Source organism: Lepisma saccharinum, chromosome 29 (genome assembly GCF_977018435.1).
Source record: "Lepisma saccharinum chromosome 29, izLepSacc3.1, whole genome shotgun sequence".
Classification (NCBI taxonomy): Eukaryota; Metazoa; Arthropoda; class Insecta; order Zygentoma; family Lepismatidae; genus Lepisma; species Lepisma saccharinum.
In genome coordinates this window covers 12,055,191-12,076,004 of record NC_139257.1, presented here as the reverse complement: position 1 = coordinate 12,076,004, position 20,814 = coordinate 12,055,191, and the positions used below count along the sequence as shown (strand labels likewise).

Here is a 20,814-nt window from a genome sequence, read left to right as displayed (position 1 = left end):
CCATAGTAGGTTCATATATACAGTATCAGTAACAGAAAAATGTGTATTTACATATAATTTTTTATTGCCTTAATCAAATTGTTCAAATATTTCACAGTGTCATTTACTAGATAAAGACTTGCTATATAAAAAACATATATTTTAATGTATGGTGCCACAAGCCATGCAATTAATTTCAAAAGGGGTTTTCAAAAATATTGATTTAAAAAAACAGCTACATATTTTTATATAAAAATAATGATTTTTATCCACCCTGGAAGTACATGATAAACAGTGAAAGCAATCCATGAATGTTATGCATAATTCTAAAATCCTCAGCTTGATTGCCAGTTGACATCTTCTCTTTCAAAAGTGTGTGTGTTGTTGTAATTTGTCTTCACTTTCAACACCATCTGATGTTTGTGTGTAAAATATATTTTCAGATTTCAAGTGCCTCACCCTCACCATCACAGATGGAGTCTGTCGCTTTGCCCTCACTACTGAAGCTAGATCGTGACCTCATGATATGTTCAATAAAGAGTGAGTCCCAAGATATCCCTCCTCGTGAAGAGGAGCCATCTTTATCATCAGTTAATAAATCTGAACCAAAAGAGGAACAAATGAAAGTCGATGAACCAGGGAACGTTGCTGGTAGCTACTTTCACATATATTTGCACTCTCTAGCTGGAATGAGTGAATTTTTGCCAGAGGATAGTAAGGATTTGGATACGAGTGACGATATTGCACATTATGGTGCTGTTGCGTTCAAAAGTAATGAGAGTGACAAAGTTAAAGTAGAATCTGAAGATGTGAAGAGTGAATTTCCAATTGAAGATGACTGTCTAGGTGCAGAGACAGAAAGGTGAGTGCATGGAGTATTTTCAAATGAATACCATAATACTTTCATCAGGGGTAGAAAAATACAGGGCACCCAGTTGCCATAGTGTCTGAAAATTTTCACCAGTCACTTAGATTTTCAAATTCAGTTCTAAAAGAAATATATATTTTTACAATATCTTGAGTTCTTATGGAAAATTCCATTACTTTTTTTTTAAATAACAAGTACAGTGTTCTTTTTTATTGTTTATGTTATCTGTATCACATGTAAAATTAAATCAGAATAATAGCTTTCTTTCACTTATTAAACACGTATTTTTTTCATTTTTCGATTCGCTGTGTATTTCTCATGATATTTGACCATTCCGGGACTTTTGGACCACCTGGTATATAAAAATGTGTAACATTATCTTAGTTGGATTTATGGCTTTCTTCAACTGCATTTGAAAAGAAAATCAGATCTTGAGAAAAAGGGGCTAGCACCTGAATTATTTTAAGGTTTTTCTACATCTGACATTCATCATTCTCACTGAAAAATTTGTTGAAGTTGAATGTTTCATTAATTCATAACTACTTTCTATACATTGAACACAATGAAGTATGGATTCCAAGTCCCCCTCCCTCCCATTCTTAAAAACAAAATATGGATGCCTGGGAAAAAGTAGCATGATGCTGTTGATCATCCATACCCCTGCAAGAGTGAAACATTTTGTTTTGAATTTTCTTTTACATGTGTATTTTCTGTTGTTTTAGTTTTCATATATGCATTATAACAAAGTAGTGAATGGTATTATGCGGTCATGAAATCTCTGGCAACTCCGTGTGATGTGGAATGCATGTGGTGGATTACTTATTATATGTTGTATTTTAGATTGTTGTTCTCACATCAGTGAACTTACTGTGGTATGAATTCTGGTGAAGGTGAATAACATGTGTTAAAGTGCTTGATTGCTGATACTTATTCTATGTTTGTTAAAAGTGTTAGATTTAATTCTGTTAGCATCAGTCTTACTGTGCATAAAGTGGACTTAAAACACCAAATCAATCAATCAATATTGAAATTTCCATGTATTTTTTGGTTTCATGTGTGGACATAAAAGGATATTTTGCTTAAAAGCAATGCGAGAATTCTCTGGAATTCAATGAATGGGAAAATGCTTGTCACATACTATATTTATTTGCAAGAAATTTACCCAACTCTTTCAGTTACACAAGGACATGTAGTTATTGCACGAATATGGAGTATATGTTGAGAAATGTTCTGAAATATGGAAATAATATGTAAAAATACCTAAAATAAGTAAAATATGAGCCAGAACCTAATATGTGTATAAATATGGAAAATTGAAACTGAATTTTTCGAGTGTTCATGCCATGATGCACAAAGATAATACAAAATGAAACCGATTTCTGCTTCATACATAAATTTGTATTTACATATAAGTCTGCTGATCACATTTGTGTAGATAAGTTTGTGGAGTGTCATTAATTTACCACATGGCACATTTCATGTCTGCAACAGCATAGCAGAAAATACATCTGTACACGTAGTTGACTGCCTCGAAAATTGCTAATAAAATAAGCAGTCGAAAAGGAATAGTAAAATGGATCAAGAATCTTGGAAAATGTTTACGATTCTGCATGCTCGATTTGAAATCACAAATTTATGTAAAATTTGAAACACTGAATCAGGTTTTGCTCTACCTGCAAGATATAACCATTAAGTTTGCGCAGAAAGAGGAAAATTTCTGAATTTGATTGATAATTCGTGGCATGATTATAAAAAAAAAAAATGTTTTTCTACAACCTATAGAGAAAATGTGAAAGAGGCAGGTTGATGTATTTTATTCTGAGGCATTAACTGTAAGGTAAAGGGGATGCAGTATACTACAGATGCAATATCTACTATTCTTAGTTGGTTGGTTGATTTGCTGTTTTCAGTCCACTTTATGCACAGTCAAGCTAATTGGGACTGGACCTACAATTTAAAGTGGAATCCAAACCACGTGCCTCCACCAAGTATCGAACCCAGGACCCCTTGATTTCTAGGTGACAACACTACCACAGTGCCATCAGGGAGGCACCAACTATGCATAACACATCCCTATTGGATACTTGCTATGCACAGAGACCTTCATTCCAGAAAATTGTTAGAAGATTCAAAATTGGCAAACTGCAATTCTTACTTTTTTTTTATCAAATAATATCTTATATAACAATCAACAGAAACTTATATCAAATTTACAACAAACTTTTAATTATTTTTGTAATCATCAGTTTCATGAAAAACATTTTCTTGTGAACAATTAATCAAGCAAGTGGCCAAAATCAATAATTCGGCATAATTTGGGGGTACTAATTTTCCTTTATGCGACAGTTATATGGGTGTAAGGATACCAAAAAACAATGATTGCCATCTCAAAGTGGGAACTAATAGAAATGGCGGATGTTGACATTTCAAAAGCAACTATCTCTGAAACCAATGGTCTGATTTCAATGATGTTTTTTTTTACAAATGAAGGGTTAATATGTGTTCTATATTTAATGTTACCTCTGGTTTTTTGATAGGAGCAACCATTAAGAAGTTATTCACAGATTAGTAAAACAAATTCGTATTTTTTACTGTTAATATTATATTAATCATTAATTATTTTATAATCTAGGCACCTGAGAAGAAAATGTTCTAAACAAACATTGTAGCGTAACCACTTATCTTTAATTTGACATATTACACTTGTTGGTTGTCACCTTAGAATTCATATAAATTCAATGAATTTTGAAGAGTGTGCATCAAATTCTTCTAGCAGGATATGTCCTTAGTCCTATTTAATTACACATATTGCAACTGGTGTTGACTATTGAATAGTATATTACTGTTATATACATGCAATAACATTTCATAAAAATAACATTAGTAATTGTTTTTGTTAGTATTGTTATAATAATAACTGTTATTATTATTATCATGATTGTTTGTTGTTGTTATTGTACTAACTAGCCATCAATCTTGTTTCAATGTTAGCCGGACCCTGAGGCCGAGCAGTTAGCACATCGCACTGCAACTCCCAGGGCCCCAGGTTCGAATCCCGCTTGGGCTTGGTAGTTTGTGAATGTCTATTCATCAGTTTTATCATTTCATCACTCATCTCCATCTTCGCAAATTAGCCAAGAGGCACAAAACACGAAGTAAAATAAACAAAAATCAATCAATCAATATTTAAATATTACCGATGTTCATGGAATAACGTTATTGATTAATTGAAATTAAAATTTTGCATGCGTCAGCACTTAGGCCATTTGCAACCATCACATTATACGGGGACAAGTCCTTACAATGTACAAAAAATCACCCTTGCATGTCTCTAAAATCTCCTTACCCAGGGTATCAATCGAGGCTGTATTGGGGCACTCAGCACACATATGGGCAAAACACAGGACAACATGCAACCATTCAAAGGTAGCCTCCTTGCTGGCTTAATGTAATAGCGTTGCCTTGTAATCAAGGGGCCCTAGTTTCGATAACCTGTCTAGGCACATAGTGGTTTCAATCCCACTTTAAATTGTAGGTCCACTCCAAATTAGCCTATCTGTGCATAAAGTGAATTTAAAAACAAAAACTGAAATCAAACAACCCTACAAAGGATTATGCTGGCCGTAGGTTCAGACATCAGATTGCAGTTTGCAGATTCCAGTTGCCGAGGTGAAGTACGTGGAAATGAGGTTAACATTTGGGTGTTTACTCTATTATTAATTACAGTCAAAATGTTTTCTTTCAAGAAAGTACAAATCTGTAAAAACAGAAGACTGACCAGAGAAGTATATTACAAGGGTGTGGGAATACATCTACCAAAAGACATAGACAGTTTTGTGCAATGCTGCTGTGAGCAGACATATTGATAGAGATAAAAGATGTGTGATTTATCGGATGAAAATTTTCGTGGCAATTTTACTAATATCAAGTCCTTAAGAAGACTAGAAGCAGATTCTTCATCCTATCACCTGTTTTCTTAAAGTCCTTGCTCATCAAAGCATGCTGAGAAATGCTTGAAATGGACACTCACAGACGAATATATAATTTATATCAAGATTTGTGTTTTGTGTAACAAAGTCTGCAAATATAAGAGAATATGAAGATTCAGGGAAGCACTTACTCAAGTTGGTTAGCTGAGAGTTGATAAGAAATTGCATGGGACTGCAATTGAGATAAGCGAGAAGAAATAATATCAATATTTTGCTAGCATTGGGGATATACCATTCCCATGCACCTGCCTATCTTTAAGACTGGTTAGACAAGGACATTTTGGCTAAGGTAGAGGGGAACTCTATTCATGAAGCTGCTAAACACATTGATTGATTGCTTTATTTTACTTTGCTTCTTGTCCCACTTTTGGCTAATTTGTGAAGATGGGGATGAGTGATTGATGCTATGATGAATGGACACTCACAAACATCCCATGCCCAGGCCAGGATTTGAACCCAGGACCCCTGGGGCTGTAGCGTTATGTGCTAGCAACTTCACTGCAAAACATACAAAGCCGAAGTCTGGCCTCCATCATCTCAAGAGGTTTACAAGTGGCCTCCTCGATGGCGCAGTGGTAGCATCATCACCTTGTAAGCAAGGGGTACTGGGTTCAGTACCCAGTGGAGGCACATAGTGGTTCGAATCCAACTTTAAATTGTAGGTCCAGTCCTGATTAGCCTTTCTGTGCATAAAGTGTACTTAAAACACCAAATCAATCAATCAAATCAAGAGATTTACATGACTTGCATACTCATACTTCCTAGCAACATTGCCTGGAACCTTTTAGATAGTTGCAATTTAAATTACCTAGGCTAGAAATGTGACCACACTAAACTTTTAAGAAATAGATACAGCATTGTGTATGGAAAAATTGCTCAGATTTTTTTCAAACTATATAATCTTGCATACACGGAACTGATATTGCAATACTTCCCTGCTTTCTCTGGATAGATTTTTGTGTCAAGCATGTAGAAAAAATTCTTATGGCAATAATTCTATTGACACGACAGGAAGTGCGAGCCTCACTTGACATTTCCTCTGCATGGACTACATTTCCAGAGACATAAATAATTCTTCTTTGTCACATGAAACACATTTCTTGATGGATAATATTTATTCAATTGTGGGTGTTCTAATCAAGCATTTCTCAGCATGCTTTGATGAGCAAAGACTTTAAGAAAACAAGTGGTAGGATGGAGCATCTGCTTCTAGTCTTCTTAAGGACTTAATATTAGTAAAATTTTCTCAACACATCTGTTAAATCGTGCACCTTTTTACTCAATCAAAATTTATTCTTGCGGCAGCATTGTACAAACTGTCTATGTCTTTTGGTGGACGAACTTCCCCCACATGTAATATACAAGGTGATCCAAAAAGGCCGCCCCTTTTCAATTGGTGAGCATAACTTTATTTAGGCGAATAATTGCAAGCTACAAGGACAGAAGTGTTGCACAGACATGGGAGTTTGATACAAGATATGTCAATCAGGTTGTGAATGTCACATCACATCACGTCTCACTTAAGTTTTGAATATAACATCACTCAGGTGAGCACCACCGTTGTTGGAGCACTCATGAAGCCGAACCACGAAGCTACGCCGCAATGTATTCTCCAGCATAGCAACCGGAATAGCAGCGATTTCACGGCGGATGTTCGCCTCCAGTTCCCGGATCGTTCCTGGGCGGGTTTCGTAGACCTGGGACTTCAGGTATACCCACAAGAAAAAATCAGCTGCCGTCAGATCCGGCGAACATGCCAGCCAAGCCACGTCGCCATATCGGGAGATGAGGTGGCCGGGAAAAAGGTCGCACAATTTGGCAATGGACACACGGGCTGTGTGTGCCATTGCACCGTCCTGTTGAAACCATGTGATCAGAGGAAGGCGTTGGAGTGCCGGCACGAGAAAGTCTTGGAGCATGGTCACATAACGCTCTGAATTGACAGTACATGTGGCACCAGTGGCATCGCGAAAGAAGTATGGTCCGATGATTCCTGATGTACTGATCCCACACCACACAGTTAACTTGGGACTGTGCAACTCATGCTGAAGCAATCGCCGCGGGTTTTCTGTACCCCAGAAACGGCAATTCTGTTTGTTGACCGACTCCGATAGCAAAAAGTGTGCCTCGTCAGACATCAGAAGGTTGTCGACAATGCGTGCATCATGTGCCCACATGTCGAGAAACGTGTCACAAAACTGAACACGTGCCACTTTGTCGGTTGCGGTCATTGCTTGCACTACTTGCACCTTATACGCACATGTATGTAAATCCAAGTGTAAAATGCGATGTAAACTGCCATACGTCATATGCAATGCTTGCGATCTGCGGCGCACTGATCTTCGTGGACTTCTTTGGATGTCATCCCGCACACGGTTGATGTGTTCCTGTGTCCTTACAGCTCGGGGTCGTCGAGAACCCTCCTCGTGCCATTTCGCTACCCAGCGCCGTATGGTGTGTTTGTCCGGTGCGTCTCTACGCTGGCCTAGTCGGCGGAAAGCTCGTTGGGTTGCCACAATGGACTTGCTTTTTATAAACAGCTCTACCGCGCGAACACGGTCTTGCACATTCCACTTCTCCATCACAACTGATTCTCCCACTATTCGTGGATACGCTTCACTGCCGCCAGCGTGCGCCGGCCAGTGTTGGCTTTGCAGTAGCCAATTGAAAAGGGGCGGCATTTTTGAATCACCTTGTACTTCTCTGGCTCGTCTTCTGTTTACAGATTTTTACTTCCTTGAAAGAAAACATTTTGACTGTAATAAATACTAAACAATATGCACCTATGTTATGATGTTCTTCTGAGCACACCCAAATGTTAACCTCATTTCCACGTACTTTACTTCGGCAGCTGCAATCTTGCAGGCCAAGGAGGCTCTGATGCCTGAACCTACAGCCAGAATAATCCTTTGTAGGGTTGTTTGATTTCAGTTTTTGTTTTTAAGTCCAATTTATGCACAGAGGCTAATCCAGAGTGGACCTACAGTTTAAAGTGGGATCGAAACCACTATATGCCTCCACAGGGTATCAAACCCAGGGCCCCTTGATTACAAGGCGACGCCATTACATTAAGCCAGTGAGGAGGCTACCTTTGTATACTTGCATGTCGTTCTGTGTTTTGCCCATATGTGTGCTGATTGCCCCAATACAGCCTCAATTGATACCCTGGGTAAGGAGATTTTAGAGACATGCATGGTGTTTTTTTGTTGTTCATTGTGAGGGCTTGACCCCGTATAATGTGATGGTTGCAAATGGCCTAAGTGCTGATGCATACAAAATTTTAATTTCAAGCAATCAATAATGTTGTTCCATGTACATCGGTAACATTTAGACAAAGTTCATGGCTAGTTATTACAACAACAACAACAACAACATGTGATGATATTATTATTATAACAATACTAATAATAACAATTGCTATTATTATTATTATTATTATTATTATTATTAAATGTTACTGCATGTATATAACAGTAATATACTATTCAGTAGTCAATATCAGTTACAATACGTGTAATTAACTTAGACTAAAGACACATCCTGCTAGAAGAATTTGCTGCACACTCTACATAATTCATTTGTTTTATATGAATTCTATGGCCCGCTTTAGACAAAAGCATTTTTCTCAACATTTATGCCATGACCAAAAAGCTACCGTGTAAAGTGAGAAATGTTATGGCATGTTTCGAGGCATTTCTCAAGGAGAGAACCTGCTCTATTTCCATAACATAACCAATCAGAAGCGACTTCATTATCAAGTGTGCAAATGTAATGACGGTCGCGTGAGATGTAAACAATGTTAAGCTTCAAGCTTTTGAACGACAATAACTATTCAACCGAGAGGAATATCGTTTCATATTAAATGATTTTAGGTAGCGACAATTGGCACTGATCAAATACATACTTTACTACATTTACTGTACACTTATGAAAGAATATTTTAGCTTTTTCAATTGTAAACACCGTGCACTCAGCATCGACAGTGTAACTCGACGTGCCTTTCGTGTTGTATGTATTGTATATTGTATTTGAAACAGCTAACCGAAATGTTCCATAAAATGCTTTCGTGTAAAGTACTATTTGTTATAAAAATTTTTGGAAGCATTTACGTAGCATTTAGGAGAGACGATTGAACGAAATTGATGATGGGACTCTCACAAAGAACAATGATGCTCATGACGGTACTCTATGGTGAGATCGAAGGATATGAATTAATACACTCTGCCACGGAACTGGCCATATTTTATTTATCTTGAGCACCTAGTTTTATTTACTGAAAAATTCATAGCAAACCTTATTATAAAACTCTGTAAAATGTATTTGTCTTCCCAATGGTGTAGTGGTAACAACGTCTCCTTGTTATCAAAAAGTCCCAGGTTTGGTACCAGGTGGAGGCACATGGTGGTTCGGATCCTACTTTAAACTGTAGGTCCAGTCCTAATTAGCCTATCCGTGCATAAAAGTGGACTTAAACAAAATCTCAAACTCAATTTCATCTTTGTTTTTTTGACTAATTTCTGGTACATGTGTAGCAAAAGAATGACTGATATTTATTCACTGGATGATTTATTGATTGATTTAGTTTATTTTACTTCGCGTTTTGTGCCTCTTGGCTAATTTGCAAAGATGGGATGAATGACATTTCAAAGTCATTTCCACAAGACATTTCAAAGTCTTATCTCAGCATCTGTCAGCGTGTACAACCTCACATACAAGTATGAAGGTCCTAAAAGCATGTGAATGTTGTAATCGGCATCATGGGTCATATATAATCCATTGGCTGTTTAAAGGTTAAGTGATATTTTGTTGGTTATTCAGTTATTGCCAAACACCGTATGTCCTGTGACCCACTGGGTCTCAGACTCCTTAAAATCACAATACGTGAATAAAATTGACAATTCTTTCAAACACCAAAGTATTACGTTATTAAACATTATTGATGCGAACAATAAATTGTGAAATTTACATAAAGAAACATAGAGACTGTAATGTTGAAATCACATATGATTGCATTCATAACTAATGATTCCAAAATTTGTTTCTGAGATAAAATAGCAATAAAAATATAAACAATATTATGGGGAACAATAACATATAACAACAATGAATTAGTACTACTAAGAACTTTCATGTTACAGATATATATATGTATTCCATGTGAACTGAAGTTTGCCATGATGGCATGAAAATGTTTTAGAAGTAGGACTTCACACATTTTTTATATTGTCCTATGGCGATAGTTAGAATCATGTGATCAGCACCGCCCTTCAGTTGACTTTACCACCCCCTCCTCATCACTCCTAGGTATTCATTGATGAGAGGCAGAAGACAATTTTTCTGGGGGAGAAGAGATCAGCTCGAGGGAACAATCATATTGTTTAAAACCCTAAAATACCAAAGGTGTAAAACATATTTGACCTAATATTTGTTTAATTATTGACTCTTCCTTGTTTTTTGGGGAATGGAATATGGTCAGTCTGGTTGACTGATGATGTCATCACCCCACTGTGGCATCCTCTGGAACCCCAGAACCACTTCAAGCAGTGTCATTGTTGGTAAAATTAATACCTCAGTTCAAATATCATCCTCTGAAAGTCAATCCTGCATCTCCTATGCATTTTTCTTTGACTTTTTACTGTGCAATTTCAATTTTTAATACATAAGTACATAATATTTTCATGAAACACAAATAAATGTTATTCAAATTAACAATAGACTCCAAAATTTACAGCTGTGTGAAGGGAAGCATGGGACCCATTGTGTCCACACTGTCTCATTGGTGAACTAGGAAAAAAAATTTACTAGTGTGAAAAATATACAAACATAGTGATTGCAAGTCCTAGTGAACATTACGTACACCATTAGCATTCAGTAGGCAGACATCGTTTGCATCAAATACAATGCATTTTGCAATTTGTGTTTGAGAAGTTCTTATGGTTACTGCTATGTTTTATAAATCAACAAAAATTCCTAATGTACAGCTGCCTGTAGGTGTGTGTGGGATTCTAAAAAAGTCAGTACCAGGATCGGGAAAAATATTTCCAGTCCCAGTCCTGACTTCGGGTAGTGATTTTCTGAATTTTTGGGATCCAGAACTGTCTGGATATTCCAAATGGCCATTTTTGAAAGTGGTTAATTCTCAATGCATATGTTAAGTCTTGGAAATTGTTAGTTTTCATTGTAGAAGTGCAAGAAAGAATCACTTAAGAGAAAATAGCTTATATAATTCTAGATTTTCACAGATTTTCCATGCCAATCTCATCCTGACAAAAAGTCTCTGTACCACACACCCGTAGCTTCCTGAAAGTAACCTAGAGACCCATTGTGTCCTATGGATATGAAGTCAATGCAAATTTGCAAACCACTATTAATATCATGGAATTTTTAAAACACAGTCTTACTAGTGGAGATAATTTTTAATAAGTATGTAGAGAAAAACATAAATTACTAACGCAATTATCATATTTTCTAGGACCTTATCATCAATTATCATGATCACTATTTTTTCAATGAATCACATAGAACAAAGTTTTGCACTACTTCTTTCAGTTGCAGATGAATGCTTTCTATTAAAGCTTCTAACAAATATTATGTTGTCAACATAGCAGATCTCAATCAAAAAGCAGTGCATATGTTTGACTTGAAATAAAATTCCATATCATTGTTTTCATGTTTAACACTAGCTCTAAAATGTAGCTATCTGATATATTTCATTTGTGTCATGTGTTTATTATGGGATAAGAGAAAATCGTATGTGGTTTATTTACAATTTATGAAAAACAATAGACCAGTGGAGCAATAGAAAGGTCAGGTTGAAAGATCCTATGTGACAGAGAATCAGAATGTATGAACTGTTTTTATTCAGCAACGCTCATGTATTCTAGTGTAATGCATTTAGCTGGAAAATCCAAATATCACACAAGATTTATCATGAACTACTGCAGTAGGTTCATAAAGACAAAGTCTATTACATGGAAATAGCTACAAATAATCTAGATTAAAAATATCTTGATATCAAAGACTACAATTTATACTTTATAATTTATTTCATTAGTATAGAATAAATTTAATATCCAGATAACTAAACTGAACTGCCATATATGAATATATTCTGGCTAACAGCTACGTTTTTTGAGCTGCATCACTATTTTGGGGAGAAAAATGCCTAATTTGCACCACCCCAGGAACAAATCCTGTGGATATCCATTCTGTAAGAGACAGGTAAATGTCATCAATTACTGTGTAAAACACATCTTGCAGTGCAAAAACAAGTGATCAATGGATGGACAATGACAAAGCATTGCTCAGTAGCTACGGTAACAGCATTGATCATTGTTAATACATAGGATCTCACTAGCAAGAAATTATTATTGTTACAAGAATGATAGACATATAGTTTCTGGAATTACAATTATTTTTCATCATAATATTTGTTCATAAATTTAAAAATTGCAATACGTTTAGAACACTCAGGTTTACACATGAGTTTCCTCAATATGGTTTATGATATTGTAAAAAGTATGTACAAGTTTTTGACTTTTCCGCAGAAACGATAATTTTCTTTAGTTAATATACAGTTTCAAAATGTATATATTTCTTCTACATTTTCGTTGTTCTTCTACATGTTCTGCAATTTTGCCAATCATGACAATGAGGATGATTTGTTTATTTTGTTATTCTGTTACATATAGTCGCTTTTGCCACTTTTGGCTAATTGTGAGAATGAGGAAGAATGGTGAATGATGATGATGATGATGATGAGCAGTGTGGGGAATGGAGGAGCAGGAGTATCCATTCTCCCAACCAGGCTTCTTTCCTAGTTTTTGTTTTGAGTACCCTTTATGCACAGATAAGCTAATCAAGACTGAATCCGAATCACTAGTGCCTCTGCCAGGTATCGAACCTTTCATTACAAGGTGACAAAATTTCCATTGTGTCTTCAGGGAAGCATTCCCAACAAGAAACTTACGTAAAGCATTGCTCCACATGTTTCTCATTTAACTGTACCAAAGAATCATCCCCCCCCGCTATCTGCAATGTTAGAGCAAACGTGTAACGAATTACGGGAATTATGATAAATAACTATCTATTTTCCAGTAAGTACCGCTACCATACTAGGAGGATCTTTTGAATACCCGGTGATTGTTTCAAGTTTTTTTCTTATGCAGAAGTAGCATAAAAGTAGGGAGTAGTGCACATGAATAGCGTAGCGAGCTGCTTTTTGGGAAATGTACCTCTAGCTGTAGCGAAGCTACATTTTTGGATGAGTAGCCAGAGCTGCAGCAAAACTACTTTTAAAATGTAGTGTTCTAATCACTGGTACACAGTACTTGAAGTTACTTTTATTGTTTCACAAGGAGTACTATTACTTGTAATTAATGTTTTATTCTTCACTAGTAGCATATCAAACATTAGAGCAAATGCAGTGTAGTAGCTAATTGGTAATATGCTTAGAGAAAACTGTAGTAAATTGTTTAAAGCTGAGTATGTCAAATGTATCTCATTTTTCTGAAATATTCGTGTTTAAATTTTCTTACATGTCTGTCTTCTTTCAGGTTATCACTGGAATGTCCATCAATTAGAAGTGAATTTCAACAGATAAAAATGGATAGTGATAAGGATCCATATCTTAGAGAGACGAACTTTGGTGCAAATAAGAACTCTGGATCCCAATCACTACCAATTAAATCTCCTATATGCAGCTCAAAACTGCCTACAACACTCTGCTCTGGGACAAAGATTAGTGAAACTAATTTAGCATCTACAAGGGAAACAGAATATATTAAATCTTCAAACTTTACTGTTTGCAAAGATGGCAGCAATTTGTTTGTTCACAAATGTGAACTTGTGGTTCACATGCGAAAGCACAGTAGTGAAAAATCTTTTGTGTGTTCAACCTGTAAGAAATCATTTACACCTGAGGAAAATCATAGACGACATTTAGTATCACATACTGCAGATAAACCCTATGTGTGTTCAACTTGTAACAAATCATTTTCACTGAAACACCACCTTAGACGACACTCAATTATTCATACTGGAAATAAACCCCACGTGTGTTCAACGTGTAACAAATCATTTGCACAGAGAGAAAACCTTAGACAGCATTCAATTATTCATACTGGAAGTGAACCTCATGTGTGTTCGACGTGTAAGAAATCATTTGCACATAAGGAATATCTTAGACGACATTTAGTAACTCATACTGCAGATAAATCCTACGTGTGTTCAACTTGTAACAAATCATTTACACGGAAACAAGACCTTAGAGAACATTCAATTATTCATACTGGAAATAATCCCCATGTGTGTTCAACGTGTAACAAATCATTTGCACAAAAGGTATATCTTAGACAACATTTAGTATCACATACTGCAGATAAATCCTTTGTGTGTTTAACTTGTGACAAATCATTTGCACGGAAACATGACCTTAGAGGACATTCAATTATTCATACTGGAAGTAAACCCTATATGTGTTCAACTTGTAACAAATCATTTGCACGGAAACAAGACCTTAGAGCACATTCAATTATTCATACTGGAAGTAAACCCTATGTGTGTTCCACTTGTAACAAATCATTTGCACATAGAGGGAACCTTAGAAGGCATTCAGTTATTCATACTGGAAGTAAACCCCATCTGTGTTCAACGTGTAACAAATCATTTGCAAGCAAAAGAAATCTTAAACAACATTTAGTAATTCATACTGCAGATAAACCCTATGTGTGTTCAACTTGTAACAAATCATTTGCAAATAAGGAATATCTTAGACGACATTTAGTAACTCATACTGCAGATAAATCATATGTGTGTTCAACTTGTAACAAATCATTTACACGGAAACAAGAGCTTAGATTGATTGATTGATTGATTTAGTTTATTTTACTTCGCGTTTTGTGCCTCGTGGCTAATTTGCGAAGATGAGGATGAGTGATGAAAGGATGAAATTGATGAATGGACATTCACAAACAACCAAGCCTGACCAGGATTCGAACCCGGGACCCTTGGCGTCGCAGCGCGATGTGCTAACCGCTCGGCCACAGGGTCGGGCACAAGAGCTTAGAGAACATTCAATTATTCATACTGGAAATAAACCCTATGTGTGTTCAACTTGTGACAAATCATTTGCATGGAAAGGAATTCTTAGACGACATTTAGTAATTCATACTGCAGATAAACCCTATGTGTGTTCAACTTGTAACAAATCATTTACACTGAAACAACAGCTTAGAGAACATTCAATTATTCATACTGGAAATAAACCCTATGTGTGTTCAACTTGTAACAAATCATTTGCATGGAAAGGAAATCTTAGACGACATTTAGTAATTCATACTGCAGATAAACCTTATGTGTGTTCAACTTGTAACAAATCTTTTACATGTAAAGGAAATCTTACACGACATTCAATAATTCATACTGCAGATAAACCTTATGTGTGTTCAACTTGTAACAAATCATTTTCACGGAAACAAGACCTTAGACAACATTCAATTATTCATACTGGAAATAAACCCCATGTGTGTTCAACTTGTAACAAATCATTTGCAAGGAAAGAAATTCTTAGACGACATTTAGTAATTCATACTGTAGATAAACCTTATGTGTGTTCAACTTGTAACAAATCATTGGCAAGCAAAAGAATTCTTAAACGACATTTAGTAATTCATACTGCAGATAAATCCTATGTGTGTTCAACTTGTAACAAATAATTTTCACGGAAACAAGACCTTAGACAACATTCAATTATTCATACTGGAAATAAACCCCATGTGTGTTCAACTTGTAACAAATCATTTGCATGGAAAGTAAATCTTACACGACATTCAATAATTCATACTGCAGATAAACCTTATGTGTGTTCAACTTGTAACAAATCATTTTCACGGAAACAAGATCTTAGAAAACATTTTAACATATCATTTGTGAGGAAAGGAGTTCTTAGACAACATTCAATAATTCATACTGGAGATAGACCCTATGAGCTTTCAACGTGTAACGAATCATTTGCACGGAAAGTTGTTCTTTGACAACATTTGAAAATTCATTCTGGAGAGAATTGCTTTTTGTGTTCAACTTGTAAGAAATCATTTACACAAAGAGATATCTAAGATAACTTCCTGCAATTCATGCAGGTGAGAGGCCATGTTTGTACTGAGCATGTAACAAATCATTCACAACAAATGCCAATTCTTCCAAGACATTCAAGGAATCATACTACGGACATGCTGTGTGTGTTATAGCATCTATCTGGCTTGCAATAAATAAATGTTAATAAAAGATTTCATAGTGGAGAGAAGTTGCAGACTCAATAGCTCCTTTACTTTACTGGATTGCTGTGACACACATAACCGATAGGAGTAAACTCATTCTAGACTGGCATTCCAGACCTGCTCATGCCAGCCCCCCCCCCCCCTGCCAGAATGGTTATCAACCCAGGTTTGAATCCTGGCCAGGGCATGAATGTTTGTAAGTGTCCATTCATCAATATCTTCATATCATCTCTCATTACCATCTTCACATATTATCCAAAAGTGGCAAAAAAGCGAAGTAAACTAAAACAAATCAATCAATCAGATTTGCTGATATCCACTTCTCAATAACGATCTTACTGCTCTAAAATATTTCTAAGTCCAGAAATCGTTAATGTGGCAAACCAACACTTTAGCATCAGCTGAGAATAGCAGCTTTACAAAATGCCTGTAGTTCAACTACAAACACCGTGCTAGAATTGTTTTTTTTTTTTTCAAATATATCGTGATGTTTAATAACTATAAACCACCATTACAATGCCAAATAAAGAAATCTCTATTTGGAGTAATAACGTTATATATTTATCTGCACATTCCATGTTTCATCAATGGAATCCATCATGGATCATTGGGAAATTTACTGACTAAATAAGTTTAAGATTTAATGAACATGAATCTTTCTCATGTAAGTTAGAAGTGCTTGTGATTAAGTTATATTGTTTTGGAATACCGTGAGTCAGAGGTCTGGCTTTGTATACCATCTGCCACTTTAATAACCATAAGATAATTATTGAGAAAAATTCCTGAATGAAAAATGTTTGTGGAAGTTTTGTAAATTGGAGAAGAGATTGGGCGAAATCCAGGACTTCATCCACACCTGAGCCCCCTCCCCCCCCCCCCCCCCCCGAGGCCTCAGAACCTCCACCATAGCCATTCTCATTCCAAAAAACCCAACACCTCCACTTTTTACATACTGCCCAAAATTCACAATAGTAGCCTCCCTGGCCAACCCATCAGCTACAACTACAACACACCCACAGAAAGAATCTCAGCCTTTGTCATCTCCAACTTCCAAATCTTGTAAAAGCTCTGCCTTTACCCCCGTGATACCAACCACTTACTTAAGAAAATAAACATCCTCCCACCATTGCCTACAGGCACCTAGCCACCATTTAAGTAACTTCCCTCTTAGGGACACCGTTAGGGAACGTGAGGCCCTGTGCGAACTATATCCGCAAGGCCCTTGTATTATGTAATGTTAAAATATCAACCACATCTGTTTCTCGTAAAGTTCTTCTCTAACACCAACCTGGTTGTTAGAATTGTGTAATTATTACTTATTGTAGTGCGGATTCGCAGTATCACTGTTTAGCATCAATAAAATTTAATATTTGTCAAAACCAGTTTTCCTTAATGACTGCTGATTCAGACTTTATTTTAGCGATACAAGCCATAGAAAGAAAATATTTCATCCTGTGTGTTCGCAGCCATGGACTGTAAATTTACCTTTGTTGTTATGTATTTTTTCTGCCCAAAAAAGGCACTAAATACGGAAAGGGGATCATGACAGCCACCCTAGGGGGTGGCAACTCAGACATTCACCTAAGGACTTGCGTTCCAGGGGACACCGCGCTAGAAAAAAATATAGTTTGTGTGCATTTTTTTATGAGTTTATAGGATGCTGGTGCTTTCAATTAAGTAACTAATCTGACATAGCCTGCATTTGTATCTTATTTTGACATACTTAAACATATCCAAAATTACTGAAATCATAATCAAAGTAGGTAGTATTCCAAATATTTGTATCAAAAATATTTGCTATATTGTTTGTTTTATGCTGGAAATGTTTAAGAAATATACAAAGGAGAAAAAAGACAAAGAATGAAATATGATAAATATTATTTTGATGAAAAAATGAAAATTCACTACAGTGTCAAAATTTAATGAAAAGAAAAGAAAAGAATTACAATTATGTTATTGGTTATGATTAAATATTGCTACTGGGTCCTCCCCAATGGCGAAATGCTAGCGTCGTCACCTTGTAATCAAGGGGTCCCAGGTTTGGTATCAGGTGGAGGCACATAGTGGTTCGGATCCCACTTTAAACTGTAGGTCCAGTCCGAATTAGCCTTACTGTGCACAAAGGGACTTGAAACACCAAATCAACCAAACAACCAATATTGCAACTTTTTATTTAAAGTAACAATATGATATTGAACATTTCTGGTTTTGCAATTAAATATAATGAAAGTCATACTAGGGGTACATCATATTGATTGATTGATTGATTGATTGATTGATCAGAATCAAATTCTGAACTGTTTAAAACTAATGGCCACTTACCTGGATCTAACAGCAGAGACGATCTGTCACCTGGGTCAGAAGATGAACATGAAACATACTACTCCTCGCAGTTAGTTCTTATATTTTACACCTGGTTCACAGATGAGCTACATTTAAGGTCATTGCTGCCACTGCTACACACGACTTGGACTCTATCACGAACACACTCCGTTACACCACCATCAACACTAACACTACATAGAATCCTTGACGTTAAGTGTATCTACATTATTTCCGTTTATCATGGCGAAATTTTAAATGGAGACCATACACACTACTATGTCAAACATGAATGACTTGAAATTTGTTAACACTTCGGCACAGTTGTAAAATCTGGAGACGTTCCTTCTCTGGGAGGGTGTGAGAGGCAATGTAAGTAAGGCACTCGTATCTCCAGATCTTTACTTCCATTTCATCTGCGGGGGAATATGCCGACCCAAGGTCCTTTTACCTGCACACCACCTGCCCTGTGAAACCTGTTTCTGAAGCCCCTTTTTTGAAATGGATGGAGTTGTAAAGTTTGATGTCAGATGGGTGGGGGGGGCGCATAAGAAAACACAGTACAGCCCTGATTAGATAGTGAAATAATTTTGTGTAATTTTTTTTGTTTAATTCGTGTGTTCTTTATGATTCTCATTTCATATCTAAGTTTGAGTCTTAAATATTGTCTGTCATCAAGTACAGTAAAACGCAATATTAAAAAACTGATACTGTTTCTACTTGTTTCCTTCCGACGAGAAGTTGCGAAAAATTATTGAGATAGCAAATTTGATGAGGCAAATTCCAAATATGCTGTTCAATTTTTAACGAGAGTGCTATACAAGCACTATTTACGATGTGAAGTGCTTGGAATATAACCAAATAAAGACTAAATATTGACGCCAATCCTGTGTTGCGAATTGCTTGCCTAAAAAATCGGGAAATTACTATACATGCAGAAAAGCTCAAACGAAAACACAATGAAAATGAATTCTTGTAAACTGAAGTTTGATTAAATACTGTAGTCACATTTCAGTGCATAAAAGTGACAGGCAAATTATTGATTGTGCCAGCAATGGGACTGCTCTCAAACTATAGTTATGGTCATTTTTCTTATTTTATGTCACTTTTCTGCCTCTTTAGTTAAATCGTAACGATGAGCATGAATGAAGCTTATAAAAATTGAAGAAGGGACACTCACGAAGGAACATCCAAGACCACTCCAGGTTTCGAGTGAGTGTATTTTTGAGAATTTGATACTTGAATAGTAGGAATTTAAAAAATGAATAACTGGAGTGGGACAAATGAACTGAACTTTTCTATAATTTAGAAATTCTTCACAGTATTGCTGCTACAAACAAATCCGTGGCGCAGGAGCCATCTTAGGGGCACAGCCTGCCCATTCACTTTTCTTTGGGTGAACCTTGGTGAGGCCATCGAAACCCATCGCTGCTATTTTCTGGCTTTCGAGAGTCGAGACACGAGTCCGCTATTGCTTCTTTTCAAATGATGCTAGTTAATACCGAAATTTTGAGTGTTCGTACTGGGAATCGAACCTGGGCAGGCCACTCGCACCATACTCTAGACAGCTAACCAGTAGACTTCGTGGGATCCCTCTTCACAGTAATAGGTACGATTAAATTTATTTCTTTAATATAAAATAACTTTCCCGTAATTTCTGCTGACTACAAATTCTCAAAAACAAAAGCCTTACGTGCTTTGCACTAATGGAGTATCAAACTCTCAGTAGACGGTTTCATCTTGCCATTAAAAACACCCAGTTGCGGTTGTAAACATGAGGAGTTGTAGCAAAGAGCACAACGGACCTTCAAATCTTTGATGCTAACTCTTGTTTTTGTCTTTTCGCAGAGCGGCACACCCTAAAATTTGTTGGGCCTGTTTCCAGACAAATAACCATATTATGATGGTTGAACATTAGGCAGGAAATCAGGGAAAGTTGGAGTTACAAATGGGTCGTTGTTCCTTATCGGCAAATATTCACTGGTGGTTTGACATGAAAACAGGACACAGTTGTCCGTTACCAGAAATAGAGCTTTGTTATCACACATTTTTTCTTTTAACAACAATTGTTTCTCTTCTGTTCGAGGGCAATTGCGCTTGCACGAAAAATGATCAATAATGATGGAAGCGCAAAGCCCTGGGTGGTGACATGCGTCACACACCCTTACAAGCGGCCCATTTTGCTCTACACCAACATACCTCACTCCCATGACCTCCGCTCCATGGAATCCTTCCTCAGTATCAGACCAAAACCCCACAACCCCAGCACTAATATCCTGATCCACTCAGCCCCTTGTCCTCACGTACAACCACTTCACCTTCGAGGACAAACACTACCTTCTAGCCCGAGGCACGGCCAGCCATGGGTACCAGAATGGTC

General features: G+C 36.6%; 1 protein-coding gene across 1 annotated transcript; it reads left to right on the top strand.

Moving 5' to 3' along the window:
• Positions 1-500: 500 nt before the first annotated feature.
• LOC145981389 (uncharacterized) lies at positions 501-20,297 on the top strand. The gene is made up of 3 exons (XM_083114628.1): positions 501-841; positions 13,392-14,535; positions 20,283-20,297. Exons 1-3 carry the CDS (start codon positions 501-503, stop codon positions 20,295-20,297), a joined length of 1,500 nt encoding a protein of 499 aa, XP_082970754.1.
• Positions 20,298-20,814: the final 517 nt, after the last annotated feature.

Bases quoted from the DNA above. Each gene is read 5' to 3' on its own strand.
- LOC145981389 (XM_083114628.1), top strand. From the start codon at position 501: ATGATATGTTCAATAAAGAGTGAGTCCCAAGATATCCCTCCTCGTGAA. The intron at 842-13,391 runs GTGAGTGCATGG...GTCTTCTTTCAG, and splicing joins CTAGGTGCAGAGACAGAAAG to GTTATCACTGGAATGTCCAT.